General features: G+C 39.1%; 1 protein-coding gene across 12 annotated transcripts in view; it reads right to left on the bottom strand.

The window, feature by feature from the left end:
• MECOM (MDS1 and EVI1 complex locus) overlaps positions 1 to 15,659 on the bottom strand; it is a 465,287-nt gene that overhangs the window by 156,643 nt on the left and 292,985 nt on the right. Inside the window, exon 1 of one of the 12 annotated variants that reach the window (XM_065557805.1) lies at positions 2,684 to 3,062. The exons of the other annotated variants lie outside the window; for them this stretch is intronic. Within the exon in view, the coding sequence (XP_065413877.1) occupies positions 2,684 to 2,686 (3 nt within the window). The 5' untranslated portion in view covers positions 2,687 to 3,062. Of the gene's footprint in view, positions 1 to 2,683; positions 3,063 to 15,659 lie in introns of those variants that run through there. 12 annotated transcript variants of the gene reach the window in all.

Genomic DNA, 15,659 nt, shown 5'->3' with positions numbered 1-15,659 from the left:
ATATTTGTGAACTCATCTGAAAATAGACCATCAACTTTTACAAACAAAACCCTCCTGTCTAAGTATTTAAAACTCTACTTTTTAAAATTCTCTGTTTATAACAACATGTGCAAAAAGAGGCACAGTATATAATAGTGTTTATACAAGGCAATATATAGAACAATCTACTTTTCTTCCTTAGCACCAAGCAGAACTGGAGAATTATCTCAAGTCAGACATATCAGTGTCTAAAAACCTAACAGCTTATCACTGGATGAAATGTCAAATAGTTTTTGCATCGTTTGTATGAGGCATTGAATTCACTTCAATCTTCTGTCCTCTAGATATAGTATAATTACAATAATTTTAGAAGTGCATAAAGTCTAAACAATACAACATTTAGCATCTTTTTGTGTCTATTGAAAGAAGCAGGGCCTGATTCTCATTAACACCAATGCCCTTTTAATCCATTCTGGTAGGCCTGATGTGGCATGCAAATTACTTTAAAACCCCTCTTACAGCCCCTTTCCAGTGTAAAGGGCTCTGAGTATTACGAGAATCGGGCCCCAAATCAAGGTGTATTAAAATAAAATAAATATCTGTGGCACAATTGAATTCCTCTTTCTGTAAGACTGCTACCACAAAATGTTCCTAGTGTCTTTTAAGTAGTAGTTTTTGTCTGTCCCCCTCCCCCTACCCATGAGCAGCAAACTGTTCTGCCACTAGTCTTACCTGCTGTACTTCCATGAACTATATTAGATTTCTACACATAATTCCAAAATCCGCAGAAGTACTGCATATAAGCTCTTACACATTTCATTACATGCTTGAATTAATTTATTCTATATGGAATTTGTTACTTTTACAATAAAAAATGTAGCTGTTCATTATTGAGAGCAGACAGATGGAACATGTTCAATTTAAGACATCAATAAGAAAGGAGAAAAAAAATCTTATAATCCATGTGGCACAACCTATACCATCTGGTAGTTCCAACTTGCCTGCCAAGACCTTTTTCCTATATAAAAGTGAACATTTCTCTTTAGAGTTAATGGAACATTCTTGGGCATTAAGACTCTGTATCTGATTTATAGATAACAAGAAACAACACATACTTAAAATACAATATTTTAAAACCATAATCTGTTTCATAAAGTATGAGTCTGAGTTGGAAAAAAACAACCTAGGAAATTATGTTTATCTAAAAACATTATCTCTGCTGTCAGAACAGAAGCTGCAGTTTTTGCTTTAATGAACTATGTAAGTGATTCAACAAATTGTTTCATCCTCTTAAAAACAAATATTAAGCTACATCAATACAAAATTATACAATAAAAATGTTAGTAATCTCTGATAGGAAGAGAGAACTTTTTAGCGTGTCCCCTCTCATTTCCGGTATCTAGCAGATAATTCCAAACCCATGCATTTTTGTCAGTCATTAAATCAGTTTTAACTATTGGTTTAAAGTCTTTTCAGTTAATTGAAAATTGTTTTCAATGAATCTTAGGTTAAGATAATGTGACTAATATAATCATTTTCATAATGCAATGCCATTTCAAAAACATTTAATCAAATAATTTGTTCTATCAATAATGACACTAGAAACACCAAATGCACATTTTCCACACACTCTATTTCCATTCTTGAAGCATTTCCTCTCATTTCTGTTGTGCTTTGCATTAAGTTGTCTCGTTATATGAAAGACATAATGTCATTTTTTGTTTATTAGTGTGCTGGCCCTAAGCCCTAACAAGAATATTGGGCCACATACACCCACTCTGGCAACCAGCCTAGTGATTCAAAAGATTGTTGCAAGTCAAAAACTGAGGAGGAATTTAATAATCCACCTAACCCTTATCTGCACTGAGGAACAAGAATGATGTAGTGGGGTTCACATTTTTAAAATACTACTTAGAGATTACAGTGATCTTGGGGTGTAGCTATGGAAATCATTGGTTACATCTGAGGACTGGAGGGTATCATATGGTTACACTTGATATGAAAATGTAAAACAATGAGCATCTGACTTACATATCCAATTAGTATCCATCAACTATTTTATCTTCACTATAAAAAACCCAAATAAAACACCTATTTGGGTTGCTAAGTTTAATATAAAATGTTTACCTCCTTTATATCTCATTGGCAGTTTTTATTTTGAAAAGAGAAACTAAAATCAACTGGGTTTCAGATTGTAATATGTGAGGATAGATTTAGGGGCGTCCACGCCACATTCTGTGCTGGCTACATGGACAGCAACTCCATTCTAAGAGGCTAAATTCTTCTTTCAGTTATACTTGCATAAAACTGGAGTAACCCCACTGACTTCAGTGGAGTTATTCCCCATTTACACTGGTGTAAAGGACAGTTGATCCTGGCCCAAGCAGGGTTGCACTGAGTTTAAGTCAGTGGAGTATTTGCCCTGTAATCCCTTACGGGGTGAAACACTGAAAAAGACAAAATTTCCAACCTGTAATAGCTTAGTTGCCAGTTGGAGCTAAACCCATTTTGATACTTCCATTCCTCCACACCTTTATCACTTATAAACCAACACATGCCATCTGAGTAACATATGTCAGCTCAGAACCAAACCAGATGGAGAGTAGCTCCTTTGGGGAGGGGAGGCAGGGGGTAGACAAAGGAGGAGGAGAACAGGGCTGTGAAATAATGGTGAAGAAAATAAAAATATTAGCTGATTACTGACCATTATATTTTCAGTTCTTTTCTTTAAAAGGTCTTTTCTTTCTGTTGGATTTTAGTGGATGTGAGCTTCATGGAGCCTGTTCCAGTATCTCTTTCAAACTAAAATTATATCATGTGGGAAGACATTTCATTCTTATTGACACACACAACCTGCATATGATTAAAGCTGAGCTGGAGCAGAATTAACTATTCTGTTAACAAAACCGTATCTGTTATCAAGCTTGCAAGAATAAGACTGTTTGGAAGGGAAATGAAGGCCTGCTGACCTGAAGCCCACTCCCTTGGGTCAGTGCATGCTGGGAGGGGAAATAAGCTACAGAGCAGACAATTTTCAGCTTGACTGGTTTTACTTTCTCTACCAGGCCTCATGAAAACAAACTGACAAAACAAAGGACACAAAATTAATGACCCATGCATTCTGTCAATTGACTCTTAGTAACAGTGGCTAGTTCACCTTAATTTTTTTTTTCACTTTGAGCAAGTAGCCGTAGGCATTGATTAAGGTTCACTTAAAAATTCTTCAAAGGCATCACTTGGTTTTCATTAATTTTGTTAACTGTAATTTCTGCTCCTGGCTAATAAACAATGCAAAGGGACTTTATTCAAATTGCAATCCAACTCACAGAACAGATCTTTCTGGCATTGTTGATCAATAATTTCATATCCACATTCCAGGAAAATCACATCAGTGAGGTTTTCACACCTATTTAAAAAAACGTAAGCCTCTTGATTTCTTTTTGAATAAACCAATTATTTGTAAGATTAAAGTTTAATTCAACATCTAAACAGATGGATAAGTTATAATACAGCTGCTATGATTATGCAACTAAATTATTACTGAGCTCTTTTACTGACCTTCTATGAAGAGATACATTTTAAGCACTAATGAATGTCAGTTACACATGCTAATGACAGGGTCCATCCTACATGATACTGAGTGCCCTCAACTCTCACTAAAGTCATATGGTTAACTTTTTAGTAACCTATGGCACATAGTAAAAAGGTACATGATCTAACCAACAGGATCTAAGACACTCGTAGTTGCATGGCTAAAGCACTGCACAACTTTTTAAATATTTACCCCATTATATAAATGTCCAGTGAAGGGCACTTACATAAATGATAAGGACTTACAGCAAACACCTTTAGAAACCAAGATCTGTGGCATGCAGGAAAGATAAGGCCACTTCTTGCAAATTCTTATGCACAGACTTAGTGCTTAATCGGACAAATAGTCTCACCGATATCAGTGGGACTTCTCTTGTGAGTAAGGGTAGCAGGACTGGGCTCTTAATTGGAGTTCCTTTTTATAGCTTGTTTGGACTCAAACCTTCTCCCATTGAAATTAGTGAGAGATTTGCCATTGATTTCAATGGGAACTGGAGCAAGATCTTGGCCATTTTCTTTTCAATGATGTTTACGCCACAAGGCCCAATTCTGCAAAGCGTTGATTACTTCACATGAGATGCTCAGTGCCCACAACTCCCAAAGCCAGTGATTTGGGTTACACAAGCGCCCTAAGTTACTCAGAAGATAACCTTGCCACCAAAAGTCTAAATATACAATAAGTAATCACTACCAAACACTTATACATGGAAATGAGTCTCACTGCTCAACAAGAGACATCACCGTCTGCCTTCAGTTGCTATAGATGTGAGTTTATTCAACAATGATCTCATTCGCTGAAATGTATCCATGCAATTTTATTATATTAAAGGTTTTCCAATACAGTAAAAAAATAGGGATTTTTTGGGGTGGGGTGGGGAGGAGGATTCTTTCATGGAAATAGTTCTTAGAATGGAAAACAATACATTTAACAACAGGATCTAAAAAGCTGGTTTTTCAAATACTTGGCTCTTGTAAACCAACAGGCCCTTCAAAGCGTTGTACAAATGTTAGATAATTCAACTTTACAACAACTCTGTGAGATAGATGCACAACTACTAACCTCATTTTACAGATGGTGAAACTGAGACAGAGAAGTTAAAGGTCTCAAAACCGCAAGACAGTTCATGAAAGAGCCACAATGGTCAAATATCAGGGTCATGATTCCAGACCACAGACAGACTCAAGGTCACAGTCAGACTAGAATTCAGGAGCCCTTCTGCTTTGTTTGTTTTAAATAAAACCTATTCACCAAAGGAGTATGACGTCTGATATTTTAATAAGACTACTTCTAGCAGGACAAGTTTGCTACCAACTATCTGTAAACTTCCTAGAAAGTTATAAAGTATTATAGCAATCCTCATTTAGGGCCATTTTTAGTTGCATTTGTCAGCATTTCCATTACAAAACCTTTTAAAGAGTTTATAATGCAGCCACAAAAAGTTGCTTCAGACTGAAAGTTGGCATACAAGTTCTGAGCCGGGGGTGAACTGTTTGCCAAATGAACAAAAAATGGTTTCTCTCTCTTTATATAATACTAAAAGCAAGAGTTTGAGTGGTTTTCAAAATTACCAATAGCTTGAAAGGTATACATTGTTCACTGTTTTTCTCTAATATTTTATATACTTTAAAGACATATTAAAATATTATTTTTTCAAATTATATGCAAAATATCCTTCTGGTCTCCCCTCATGTTTAATTCAGATGAGCTAAATCAGTGGAGTTCTGCTATTGATGCCAGTTGAGAATCTGTCATGCAGAGTCTGTTACAAAAATAATACAAAAACTGGATTAAGACTTTTTCTCTATAGAGTTCTGAAAGTTGCAATTCATTGTAGAATCTCATGTTTCTGCTGTGCTTGTAGGGCGCTACTTGGTCAAATTAATAAAAAAAGTCATACAATATAATTATAATATAATATAAAAGTAATATGGCAATTATATAACATTTTTCATCTGAAAATTTCAAAGTACTATACAAAAGTAAATATTTATAAATATCCCCATTTTACAACTAGAGCCCAGGTCCTCTGAGGCTGCTCTAATTTGTGCTAGGGGCTTATCCCCACAATCAGGAGGAAGGACATGTAGAAGGATGGCAGAAATCACAGTCTCTCCCCTTGGGTATGCTGTTCATTGCTCTGATGTACCTGAAGATCTGCCTTTTGCTTATAATATAGGTACAACTGAACCTCATTTTATGAATACCAATCTTATGAACGACCAGTTATACAAACCATTTTTCCTGACTTGAAAAAAATAAATCACATAACTAAAGTGATGTTAATGAAGAACACGTCAACATCCCTTCACATTCTGATACCTTCAGTGCATTGGAAATTACTTTACAGTGGCTTGAAGGACAAGAAGAAAGTAATGCAGTACACCATACTGCGACCTATGCACCATAGCTACTGCAATTTTGAGATGTTCAATTTTATGAACTCCTCAATCCCCAGTTAGTTCACACAATAGGTGTTCTATTGTATTATGAACAGGGTTTGTAATTTATATTGCACAACAGTGCACAATATACAGTCCCAGCAGATGTAGGCATAGAGGCATCATTGATTAGGAAAATAATATAGGAAGGCTCCATGAAAGAAGTGAGTTTTAAGGAGGGCTTTGCACTTTGTACAGGGAAATGGTATGCTGTCTCAACTTGGGGCAGCATGAAATAAGGTGCAAAGTCAAGAGTGGAAGGAAGACGCAAAGGGCTTGTCTACACAGTGGGGAAATGCATTATACAGGGGTTTGATTTCTAAAGCACATTAGCATGCTGCACATTAATTAGTCCAGGTAGACCTTGCTGGTGTGCACTAATGATTCCCTAGTGCGCTTTAATGTAATACTCTTTCAAACAGCACTATGTTAAAGCACACCAGTTACATGGGACAATTAAGGCACAACACCTTTGTGCACTTTCTAAAGTACACCCCAGTAGAGCACATTATCCTACTGCATAGATAAACCCAAAGGCAGCAGTCAGAAAAGAGGCTAAAGAAGAGCACAGGGCACTGCCATTACAGTCATGCATATAATATTTATGAAACAGTGTGATTTGAGGTGATCTAGAAATTGTTTTCAAAAATGGTATATCCAGTGTTGAAATTACATCAGAACCTACCATGGCTCTTCCTTGGTATTTGAAAAAGTCCTCCTACAAACATTGTGAGGCCAGGCTTAAAAAATGTGGGTCTCCACCAGTTCTGGCAGCTGAATTCCAACAATGGATTTATGGGAGAGGTCAGAGTGAAATACTACTAAAGTGCCACCTTCTCTACTCATTCGCCTAAGAAGTTCCTTAGGAGAGCTGTGCAAATCTTCACAGAAACCCCAAACCACACAAAACTCACCTGGTTTTTAATCTTGGGCTAGGATTTGCCAAGAAGTTCACATACTTTAGGGCAAACACAGACCAAGTTCATGCAAATACTGTGTTTGTTGGAATACTTCCAGCCCGAGGGGTGATGGAGAGGGATTTATGGTTTTGATTCATCAGTTTCACTTTGGGCTTTTGGATTTGTCCTCAAAGTGAAACTTAAGGATTGCAAATCCAAACAAACAGAAAAGTTTGCTGACCTCCCAAGGGAAGCTAAAAGGCTCAGTTTCACAGCTCTAGCATTCAAAGAATAGGATTATTTTTTAATTAGGAAGTCACTTTGTTTAGTAATGGGCAAATAAGTAAAACCTGCACCAAGTGACCACTCAAAGGGGTGACAAATAGTGATTTCTAAAAGGAGATAGTTATCTTTTTATTAAAGATATCTGACCAGGTGCTCAGATATCATGGTTATCAGTGCAGAATTTGAACAGAAAAAAATTATAATTGAAAAACTGAAAGGAATATTATACAACATTAAATTATACTGATCTAAAAAAATATGTTTGTGATTCTAGTGCATTTAAAATCATCAAATATTTTATTTTTTTATAAAATATATTAAATAAAAATAGTTTATTGTGTATAAAAGATTCCTTGCAGCCAAAATATTAATCTGTCTGCTAGTTAAATTAGTTATCTATGGGAAATTGATTTATATGACCACTGGATTAGATTTTATGGTCCCTATTCAGCAAAGCCTTTAAGGACATGTTTGAAGTTAAGCGTGTACTTCGCTCAGTAGGGACTGAATGCTTAAATGCTCTGCAGAATCAGTGGCTTCATGCTTGGACATATGGAAGGTTTATATTGTAATTTAACTGATGCCATCATGTTTCAGCATACAAACTCAAGCCAATACACTGAACTATGCAAAGTTCAGAGTGTCCTGTGCACAGACTCTGACCTGTGCAGGGTCCACACAGGTGGGTCCCTTTGGAGCACAGAGGCTTATGTGCACATGACTTATGGGTGATGAAATCTGAAGCAAAGATGTTGCTGCACCAATTCTTAGTGGTCTCTGGTCACAATGGAGAGGTGGTCATTTAATACAAGCAACTTAACATTGAACAGTTCTTTGGGATCATTGCTTTGGGCAGGGGATTACTTAATAAAGATGGGGTTTAAGTAAGACATTACAATATCTTGTGCTTTCAAGTGCTGTGCCTGAGGTGTGCTGAAGATGCAGAGATTCTATATAGTTTAGAATATTGTTGATGTGCAACAGTAGTTAGGTACCACAGGGGAAACCTCTTTTCAGATCCATGAGGTGGATTCTGCCTGAGAGCAGGCGTTTACCCCAAATATTTGACCATATTTTTAAAATGATGCATAGGGATGTAGAAAACAAAGTCAAAAGTTATTTAAATGAACAGTTATTCTTTATCTACACTACCTAATTTATCAGTAAAAATAAAATCCTTGAAGATGGTATTTAATAAATCCCAAATACTCATCTTAAAGTATTTCTAGAGTTCTGTGAAAGAAAGTTCTTCCAAAATGCTGAGCCTCATCTAGTTTCACCAGATTATTTTAAAAATCAAATCAAACCAATATAAATAATGGGTAGAATTACTAACCTGCAGGGAATGTCATCACAAATTTCCTGGAATCTTCTATGCAACTATAAGCATGACTGGTCTATTTACTGAAAGTAGTATATACTGTATAATGTTCACTGAAAACTCATGTAACGAATGCAATATGATAGCCACTAGGGTGCTACTGTGACGTAAAGGATATATTACAATGTTATCCAAGTCAAACAGGAAAAAAATGGTTTTTAATAGGTCTGCCTTCTAAACAAATACCTTGTCTGTTCGACAAAACTTGAAGGTTATGCATAAGTCATCCTGTAATAAAAATAACTATGTGGAATAAACAATCCTACAGTATAATATGATTTGAATCCTCAATCAATGGATGTTTGCACAGACTGACCACGTGCCAGAGTTTTATATGATTCGTGTAATGTAGTTGCAATGCATCATGCTGTTGTATACAGAAGCTCAGGTAGAGGATTCAAAGTGCTAGGACCTAGGTCTCAAGGTGGTAGAAGCAGGTATTTCACAGATGTGACAGGTTTAGCTTTCCAGAGAAGGTGATATTTGCAGTGCTGTGGCAGGACAGCAGGTCTGTGCCAGCCAACCCACCCAGTAGTAAAAGCTTTCTGTCACTGAGAGGGCACAGATCAGGAGGAACCGGGGAGAGGGGGGCAGGAGGTTGGGAGTTGGATGGGCTGCTCTGAATCATCCCCATCCTAGACTCATGGAGGAAACTGAAGAAAGCTGATGCAGCCTGAGGTTGTCAGACCCTTACGGAGAGAGAGGGGCAACAGGCAACCACTCTTATTGGAGTTGTGGGAAGCATGGCTTCTGCTCTTCAGGGGCCAGCAGAAGCCAATGGGGCAGGGGGCCAGAGCAGAGGAAAGGCGCATTGGTGTGAGTGCCACTGACCTCCCATGGATCAGAGACTTCTGGAGGATCTAAAATATTAATTCCTGCCAGCTTCCCCCCAAACTTTAGTATCAAAATATAGGGAATAAAGAAGACAAAATATGTTAAAAATTGAGTGAGAAGTAAAGAATTACATAGTCTGATGCATAAGCACATCTGAATATTTCAACCATGGTCACCAAACAATATTTACAATGCTGACATCTTACATGACAGAAGTATAACATAAAACCCAAAATATAAAATGTACAATAAAAGGAAAAATAAATCTTCTAAGTCATGGTACAATCCTGGAGCCTTAACATTTCACCGGTTCTGCAAGGAGCAAGTGTCTTTTATTTATTTATTTTGTATGGAATTCAATATTATTCAGACAATCCCCAGCAGGGCTGGTGTAATTTTTTAAGCTTTGGGATTGCATGTTTCCACCTGTGCTTTTACTGATCATAATGAAATAACAATCACTGCTACATAGCATTCTTAGACTTAGCCCCTATTTTTAAATGAGGTCACTGTCATGTGAGGGCGAAAAGTGTGCAATCCACTGTTAAGCAATGTTCTGCCTTCCTTCCAGTTAAGGAGCATTTTGAAATTCACATCTGTATGAAAATAAACCTCAGACACCCATGAAGTTCTTGGGCCAACTTTGGCCCTGGCTGGTACAAGCGGGTGTAAATTGATGTCTTGCAGGGGAAGACTCACCATTGCTATACTCCCTGGGGTCACTCCAGGGGAAACAAGATTTGAGTTCCCCTACAGAAGACAACACTTCTGTCCAAGATGAGCTCAGGAGGTTTTTTTTTGTAATTCAGTGGCATAGGAGTGCTTTGCACTCTGGTCTATTTTAACAAGGAAAATCCTTTTCATTCACACTAGTTTTAAATCTTTTAGACTGTCCATGAACCTTGACATTTAAACCTGGACAATAACCCCCAGTGGACTTGGAGACTGCAAATATGGATCTTATCTGTCTCCCTAAAATGATTCCATTCAGTACTGTTTCTATGGCCTTTCACCTTAAGCCTTCCCAGATCCCCTCCTCCAGAGCCAGCAAGGGATCTCTGTTTTTATTTGTTAATGAGGGGCCCCTTGCACCAAACTAGCAATGAGATACACTCCTAGCCCCTCTTCTAGTCCTTGAAGGAATTTTATCTTTCAAAGACTTAAACGTGAACCTTCTTCTGATTGCTCTTGCCAGCGACACATTTGGCAGGGCAGGCTCAGTGATGGTGATCGCACCAAGGCTATGTCCAAAAGGCTGTGGAAGCGTTAAGTCTTTTAGTTTGTATTTATGAAGATTCCTTATTCCTACCAACCTGCTATCTTTTTGTCCTACCTTCAGATGCAGCAGGCAAAGTGGAGGAGGAGGGCCCCTTTGAAGGCAGATACTGTGGCCTTTTGATCTTTTTCTTCCTGCATTTGGGCATTACCCTCCCTGCCATTGATTCTCAGATGTTTGCTGCCCCATTTCTCCTCAAATTAGCTTTGATCAAGGAGCTCAGAATAAGCTAACCTGGGGACGCCTATAATCTTGACAAGGGCTTTGTCCACACCAGCACAATGAAGTACCTTACCCACCCTGACCCAACATTAGTGTTGATATACTTATACACATTGCAAAAGAAAGTATTCAGTTAGGGTGTCCTACTTGGCCATCTGCTACTCTAGAGTTGAAATTCAGCACCCTCAGAGGTGGTCACCCTCAGATGTGTCTGCCATCTCCCAGAGGAACCGCATGCAATACAGCAGGGGTCGGCAACCTTTCAGAAGTGGTGTGCCGAGTCTTCATCTATTCACTCTAATTTAAGGTTTCGCGTGCCAGTAATATATTTTAACGTTTTTAGAAGGTCTCTTTCTATAAGTCTAAAATATATAACTAAACTATTGTTGTATGTAAAGTAAATAAAGGTTTTTAAAATTTTTAAGATGTTTCATTTAAAATTAAATTAAAATGCAGAGTCCCCCAAACTGGGGCCAGGACCCGGGCAGTGTGAGTGCCACTGAAAATCAGCTCGTGTGCCGCCTTTGGCACGCGTGCCATAGGTTGCCTACCCCTGCAATACTGGATCCTCCTCTGCCAGCTTAGCATCTATTGTGTTACTATTAGGTATAGTCTTCTTATTCTGATGTCCATGATCTAATTACTTGTGTAAACTGGCTATAGACAGTACAAATGGGGGGGGGGAGGGTGGCTCATATGTCCCTTAGCTTCTTCTCATAATGCTCCACCATTAGATTGTGAGAGATGGTGGGCAGAAGTCTAAAGGCCCAGTATTTTTAGCAAAAGGAGAGTTTCATTTTCCTGAGATTTTGAAGGTAGGGGAGGACTCAAGCCTCCAGTCTTGACAGTTTGCACAGTAGCAGAAATGGAGACTTTAGAAGTTGAGATAAATGATTGCTGGGGCAGGACCCAGCTGTGCTGTCACAGAGGCAAACAGTCCCACTAGTGTGATAGCCTGGATGGGTGGAGTGAGGAGGTACACTGAGGTGGGTTTCAGTTCCAGTGCCTCTCAGGCCTTCATACCAAGTGAGGAAGTCTTCCCAAGAAGGTGCGTACATAGGTGGAGTTCTGGTAGCCTGCCCTTATATGCTGCCCTCTTCCCCTATTTGGTCACCTAGAGAGGAGTAACAGAAGAAAGGCACCTGGCAGAAGTGTGGAGGGACTGAAGTCTCTCACAGCTGTGCTGTCATTGGACCAGTAAGTTAAAAACAAATCAGGGTCAAATGTCAACAAGTCCTCTTATGGCAGGTACATCATCCATTTCTTCCAGAAATATTGAAAGTCCAGTGAAGCCAGCGGGGGATGTTACTATAGGGTTGAGAGTGGGGGTGAAGTTTACTTGTGGCTTCCGTCAGATATGGGACTTTTCCATGCTGCCACATGCTGATAGGTATCAGGTGGAAAAAAACACCTATGAGTGGGAAAATTCCCTTTATATATGTGTGGGACCCCTCGCCTTCACCTGACTTCATCATAAATGCACAGGAGAGTATCCAACAGCATAAAAACAATGTGGTTTCATTCCCTGGGGTACCAAGGCATTCTAATCATTTCACTGCTGGTCCACCACTGAAACTGATGTGCTGCCATCAGCCACTGAAATCAATATAATGTTAAGTGATACTTGATACATTCAGAAGCATAGCAGGTTTGTTCTGCCTGGACACATACAGAACATTCAGCAACAATCAAGAGGTTATTTTGTCAATACAGGGCCATATGCTGACTTAGATCCCTGCATACGAAACTCCACTGATGACATGGATTTAGGGCAATGGATGTGCAGAGGTGCATATGGCTGGGGTAGGGAGTGTCTGAGCAAGTGCTGATAGGAATTGGCTCCTACCCTTGCTTCTTTTTCCCCAGTTCTAGTACATGTATATGCTACTCTCACCATCTGTCTCTTTTTCTTCTACCCACAACATCCACAGGCACAAGCCCTAATGGAATTTTGACAGGCTCCAGAAAACAAGCCAAGCTATAGTTCAAACTTACAAGCAGAAGCCCCAATCAGAACATACTGTCTATCTCATAAAATTGACATGGTAATGAACACATTTTTTATCAGCACTCTCAAACCAACAAGCATTAGCAGCTGCTTTCTGCAAAGCCACTAGTGTCATAATCAGAAAAGAGATATCAGCTTGGGAGAAGCTGTGCTTGGATCACTGAAGGCTAACACTTTAACCATGCACTGTAATCCAGCACATACAATTAATGCAAATATACTAGTCCAAAGTTCTAAATAACAACCTTTGAAACCAACATCTAAGTTTAACTCCATGTCCTTTTTCATAAACAAAATCAGTCTGTCTTGTGCTTGTTTTAGAAATTGGACTTAATTTGTGACAGGCTGTTCTCATTTTCCAATTACTCTCTAGGGAACTCACATTGGCATGCTGGCAAATAATTTTTGGCTTTTCACTTTGGTTGCAAATAGTGTCATTGTTCTTGGTTAAAGCTGTGAAAATGATACCCACTTTTCTCATCCTGCATGGCATGGAATCTGATTTCTTTATCAGGCTCCATATGCTTCCTTAGCTGCCTGCTGTGGTAGGGCAAAACTTGTGCCTTTTAAGGAGCTGCAGGCCTATCTAAAACTACCTGTGGATTTCTGTGCGCAACTAGAACTCGAAAACTCCATACTAAACTCTGCTCTGAGTTTCTTATGGGAACAGATCTGGCTGTGAGAAAAGTATTAGTGCATCTGCACTGCCGCCAAACCTAGTCCCTGTATGAGCCCATGCTTATAGGAGAGAGCACTACCTACAGCTCTCTGAGCACTTTTATGGCTACCATATGCCTCCTTTTAACTGGCCAATTTGGAACAGGTGGGAGCTGTTGCACTGGAAATAGAGGCTGCTGGCATGTGAGGAGGCAAAACTGACACATAAAAGTGCACTCAGCCAATTTACAACAGCAGGTGAAAATCATGCTGCATCTGCAGTGCACTGCCCACCCTTTCAGTCAGGAAGGGCCTCTGCTGGGCTATAGCATTTCTCAGCATCACTTTGAGTAGAGTGAAAGGCTTGATTGTTCACTGTGCTATGCCGTTAGCTTTTGGCATAACAAAGAGTTCCTGCATGACAAGCTTTTCACTTTTACCAAGAGGCATCCATGACCTTTGGAGCAGGGACCATCTTTTTGTTCTGTGTCTGTACAGCACCCAGCACACGGGGGTGGTCCTAATTCATGGCTGAAGCTTCTAGACACTACCACAATACCAGTAAACAAAAAATAATAATCATGAAATCTATGCCACCAAATGCTGAAGTCCCAGCTCACATTTTGTCAAAGCAATTTTCACTCTATTATGCCCTTTCACTTACGGTCTTCTAAAACTGTTAATTAAAATGGGCAATATTAGCAATATCATTCTGGTCACCGATGACATAAAGAGACATTTATGGATTGACGTAATCTATTCATTGCATTCTGGCCTCCAAGACTTCCAAGGCATGCCACAAATTCATGTCATATTCCTGAATGCTAGGTTCTGCATTCAGAGCTCTATTTAGCTGAAAGATGAGTGGAGTTGGAAGAGTGGAGAACCACTACCCAAAGAGGAAGAACATCTTCCTGTTGGCTATGCATTTGAGGAGGCTCAAGGGTGCAAATTAATCCTTCTACAGTTTGTTAAAAGCTCACTGGATGCTTTCAAAATCCATTTGTTTCCAATGGCAATATACAACCTACTATGTGAAGTTGAAGGCAGGAGGCTGCTGGGAGTTGTAGTCAACTTGAGAGACAGATTCCACAAAACACTGCGCTAACTCACCAGGGATTCCAGAGCTTGCAAAAGAGTAAAACAAGGATTTCCCTTCTTTTAGAAGTTTAATGGGAGAGAGATATCTATGCCATCCACTTTATGCTGTTCTTGTTCCTTTTGTTTATAGATTTATAGATTTTTAAGGCCAGAAGGGACCATTAAACTGTCTAGTCCGACCTCTTGTATAACACAGGCCAAGGAATTCCATTCAGTTATTCTGGTATTGAGCCCAATAACTTGTGTTTGACTAAAGCACAGTTTATTGCAATATTTTAGTTGTGTAGTGAACTGAGCATCTCAGCAGGGATGCAGGAACAATATATAAAATGGTCATTTGTTATCATTATAATCTTCATTATTGCCATCAAAAGCACGGAAAAGCATAGTAGTGAATGTCCCCAATGTCTTAGAAGAGACTGGAAGAGAACTGAATCATAAAGAGTCTGGGTTCAGATGCTACTCTGCTGCGCATCCTAGAAGTATGAGATTAGACAGAAAGGGAGCTCATTCTACCCCAGGCAAACACAGCTGCTTACAAAAGTCCTGCTGCAGCTCCCTTGAAGTCAACGGAAAGACTAAACATAGTATAACCTGAATATGTAAGCATGCAGTCAGAAAGAAAGACAAACTAAATACACATCTCCCCCAATACAACGCAACCCGATATAACACGAATTTGGATATAGTGCGGTAAAGCAGTGCTCCGGGGGGGGGGGGGGGGGGCTGCGCATTCCGGTGGATCAAAGCAAGTTCGATACCATGCGGTTTCACCTATAACGTGGTAAGATTTTTTGGCTCCCGAGGACGGCGTTATATTGAGGTAGAGGTGTATCTTTGGGTTCCTCTCACCTGCCAAACTATTTTAAGTATTTTGTTCAGTCAAAATGAATTGTACGAATTAATTGAACAAACTAAACTTAGTTATAGTAATGCTCATGCCTAGAGAGTACCATAAATCTGATGAATGATGGAATGGTAGCAAAT

Source organism: Chrysemys picta, chromosome 9, assembly GCF_011386835.1.
Source record: "Chrysemys picta bellii isolate R12L10 chromosome 9, ASM1138683v2, whole genome shotgun sequence".
NCBI classification, from domain to species: Eukaryota; Metazoa; Chordata; order Testudines; family Emydidae; genus Chrysemys; species Chrysemys picta.
The sequence above is the reverse complement of the archived record's forward strand: the minus strand, read 5'-3'. Positions and strand labels throughout refer to the sequence as shown.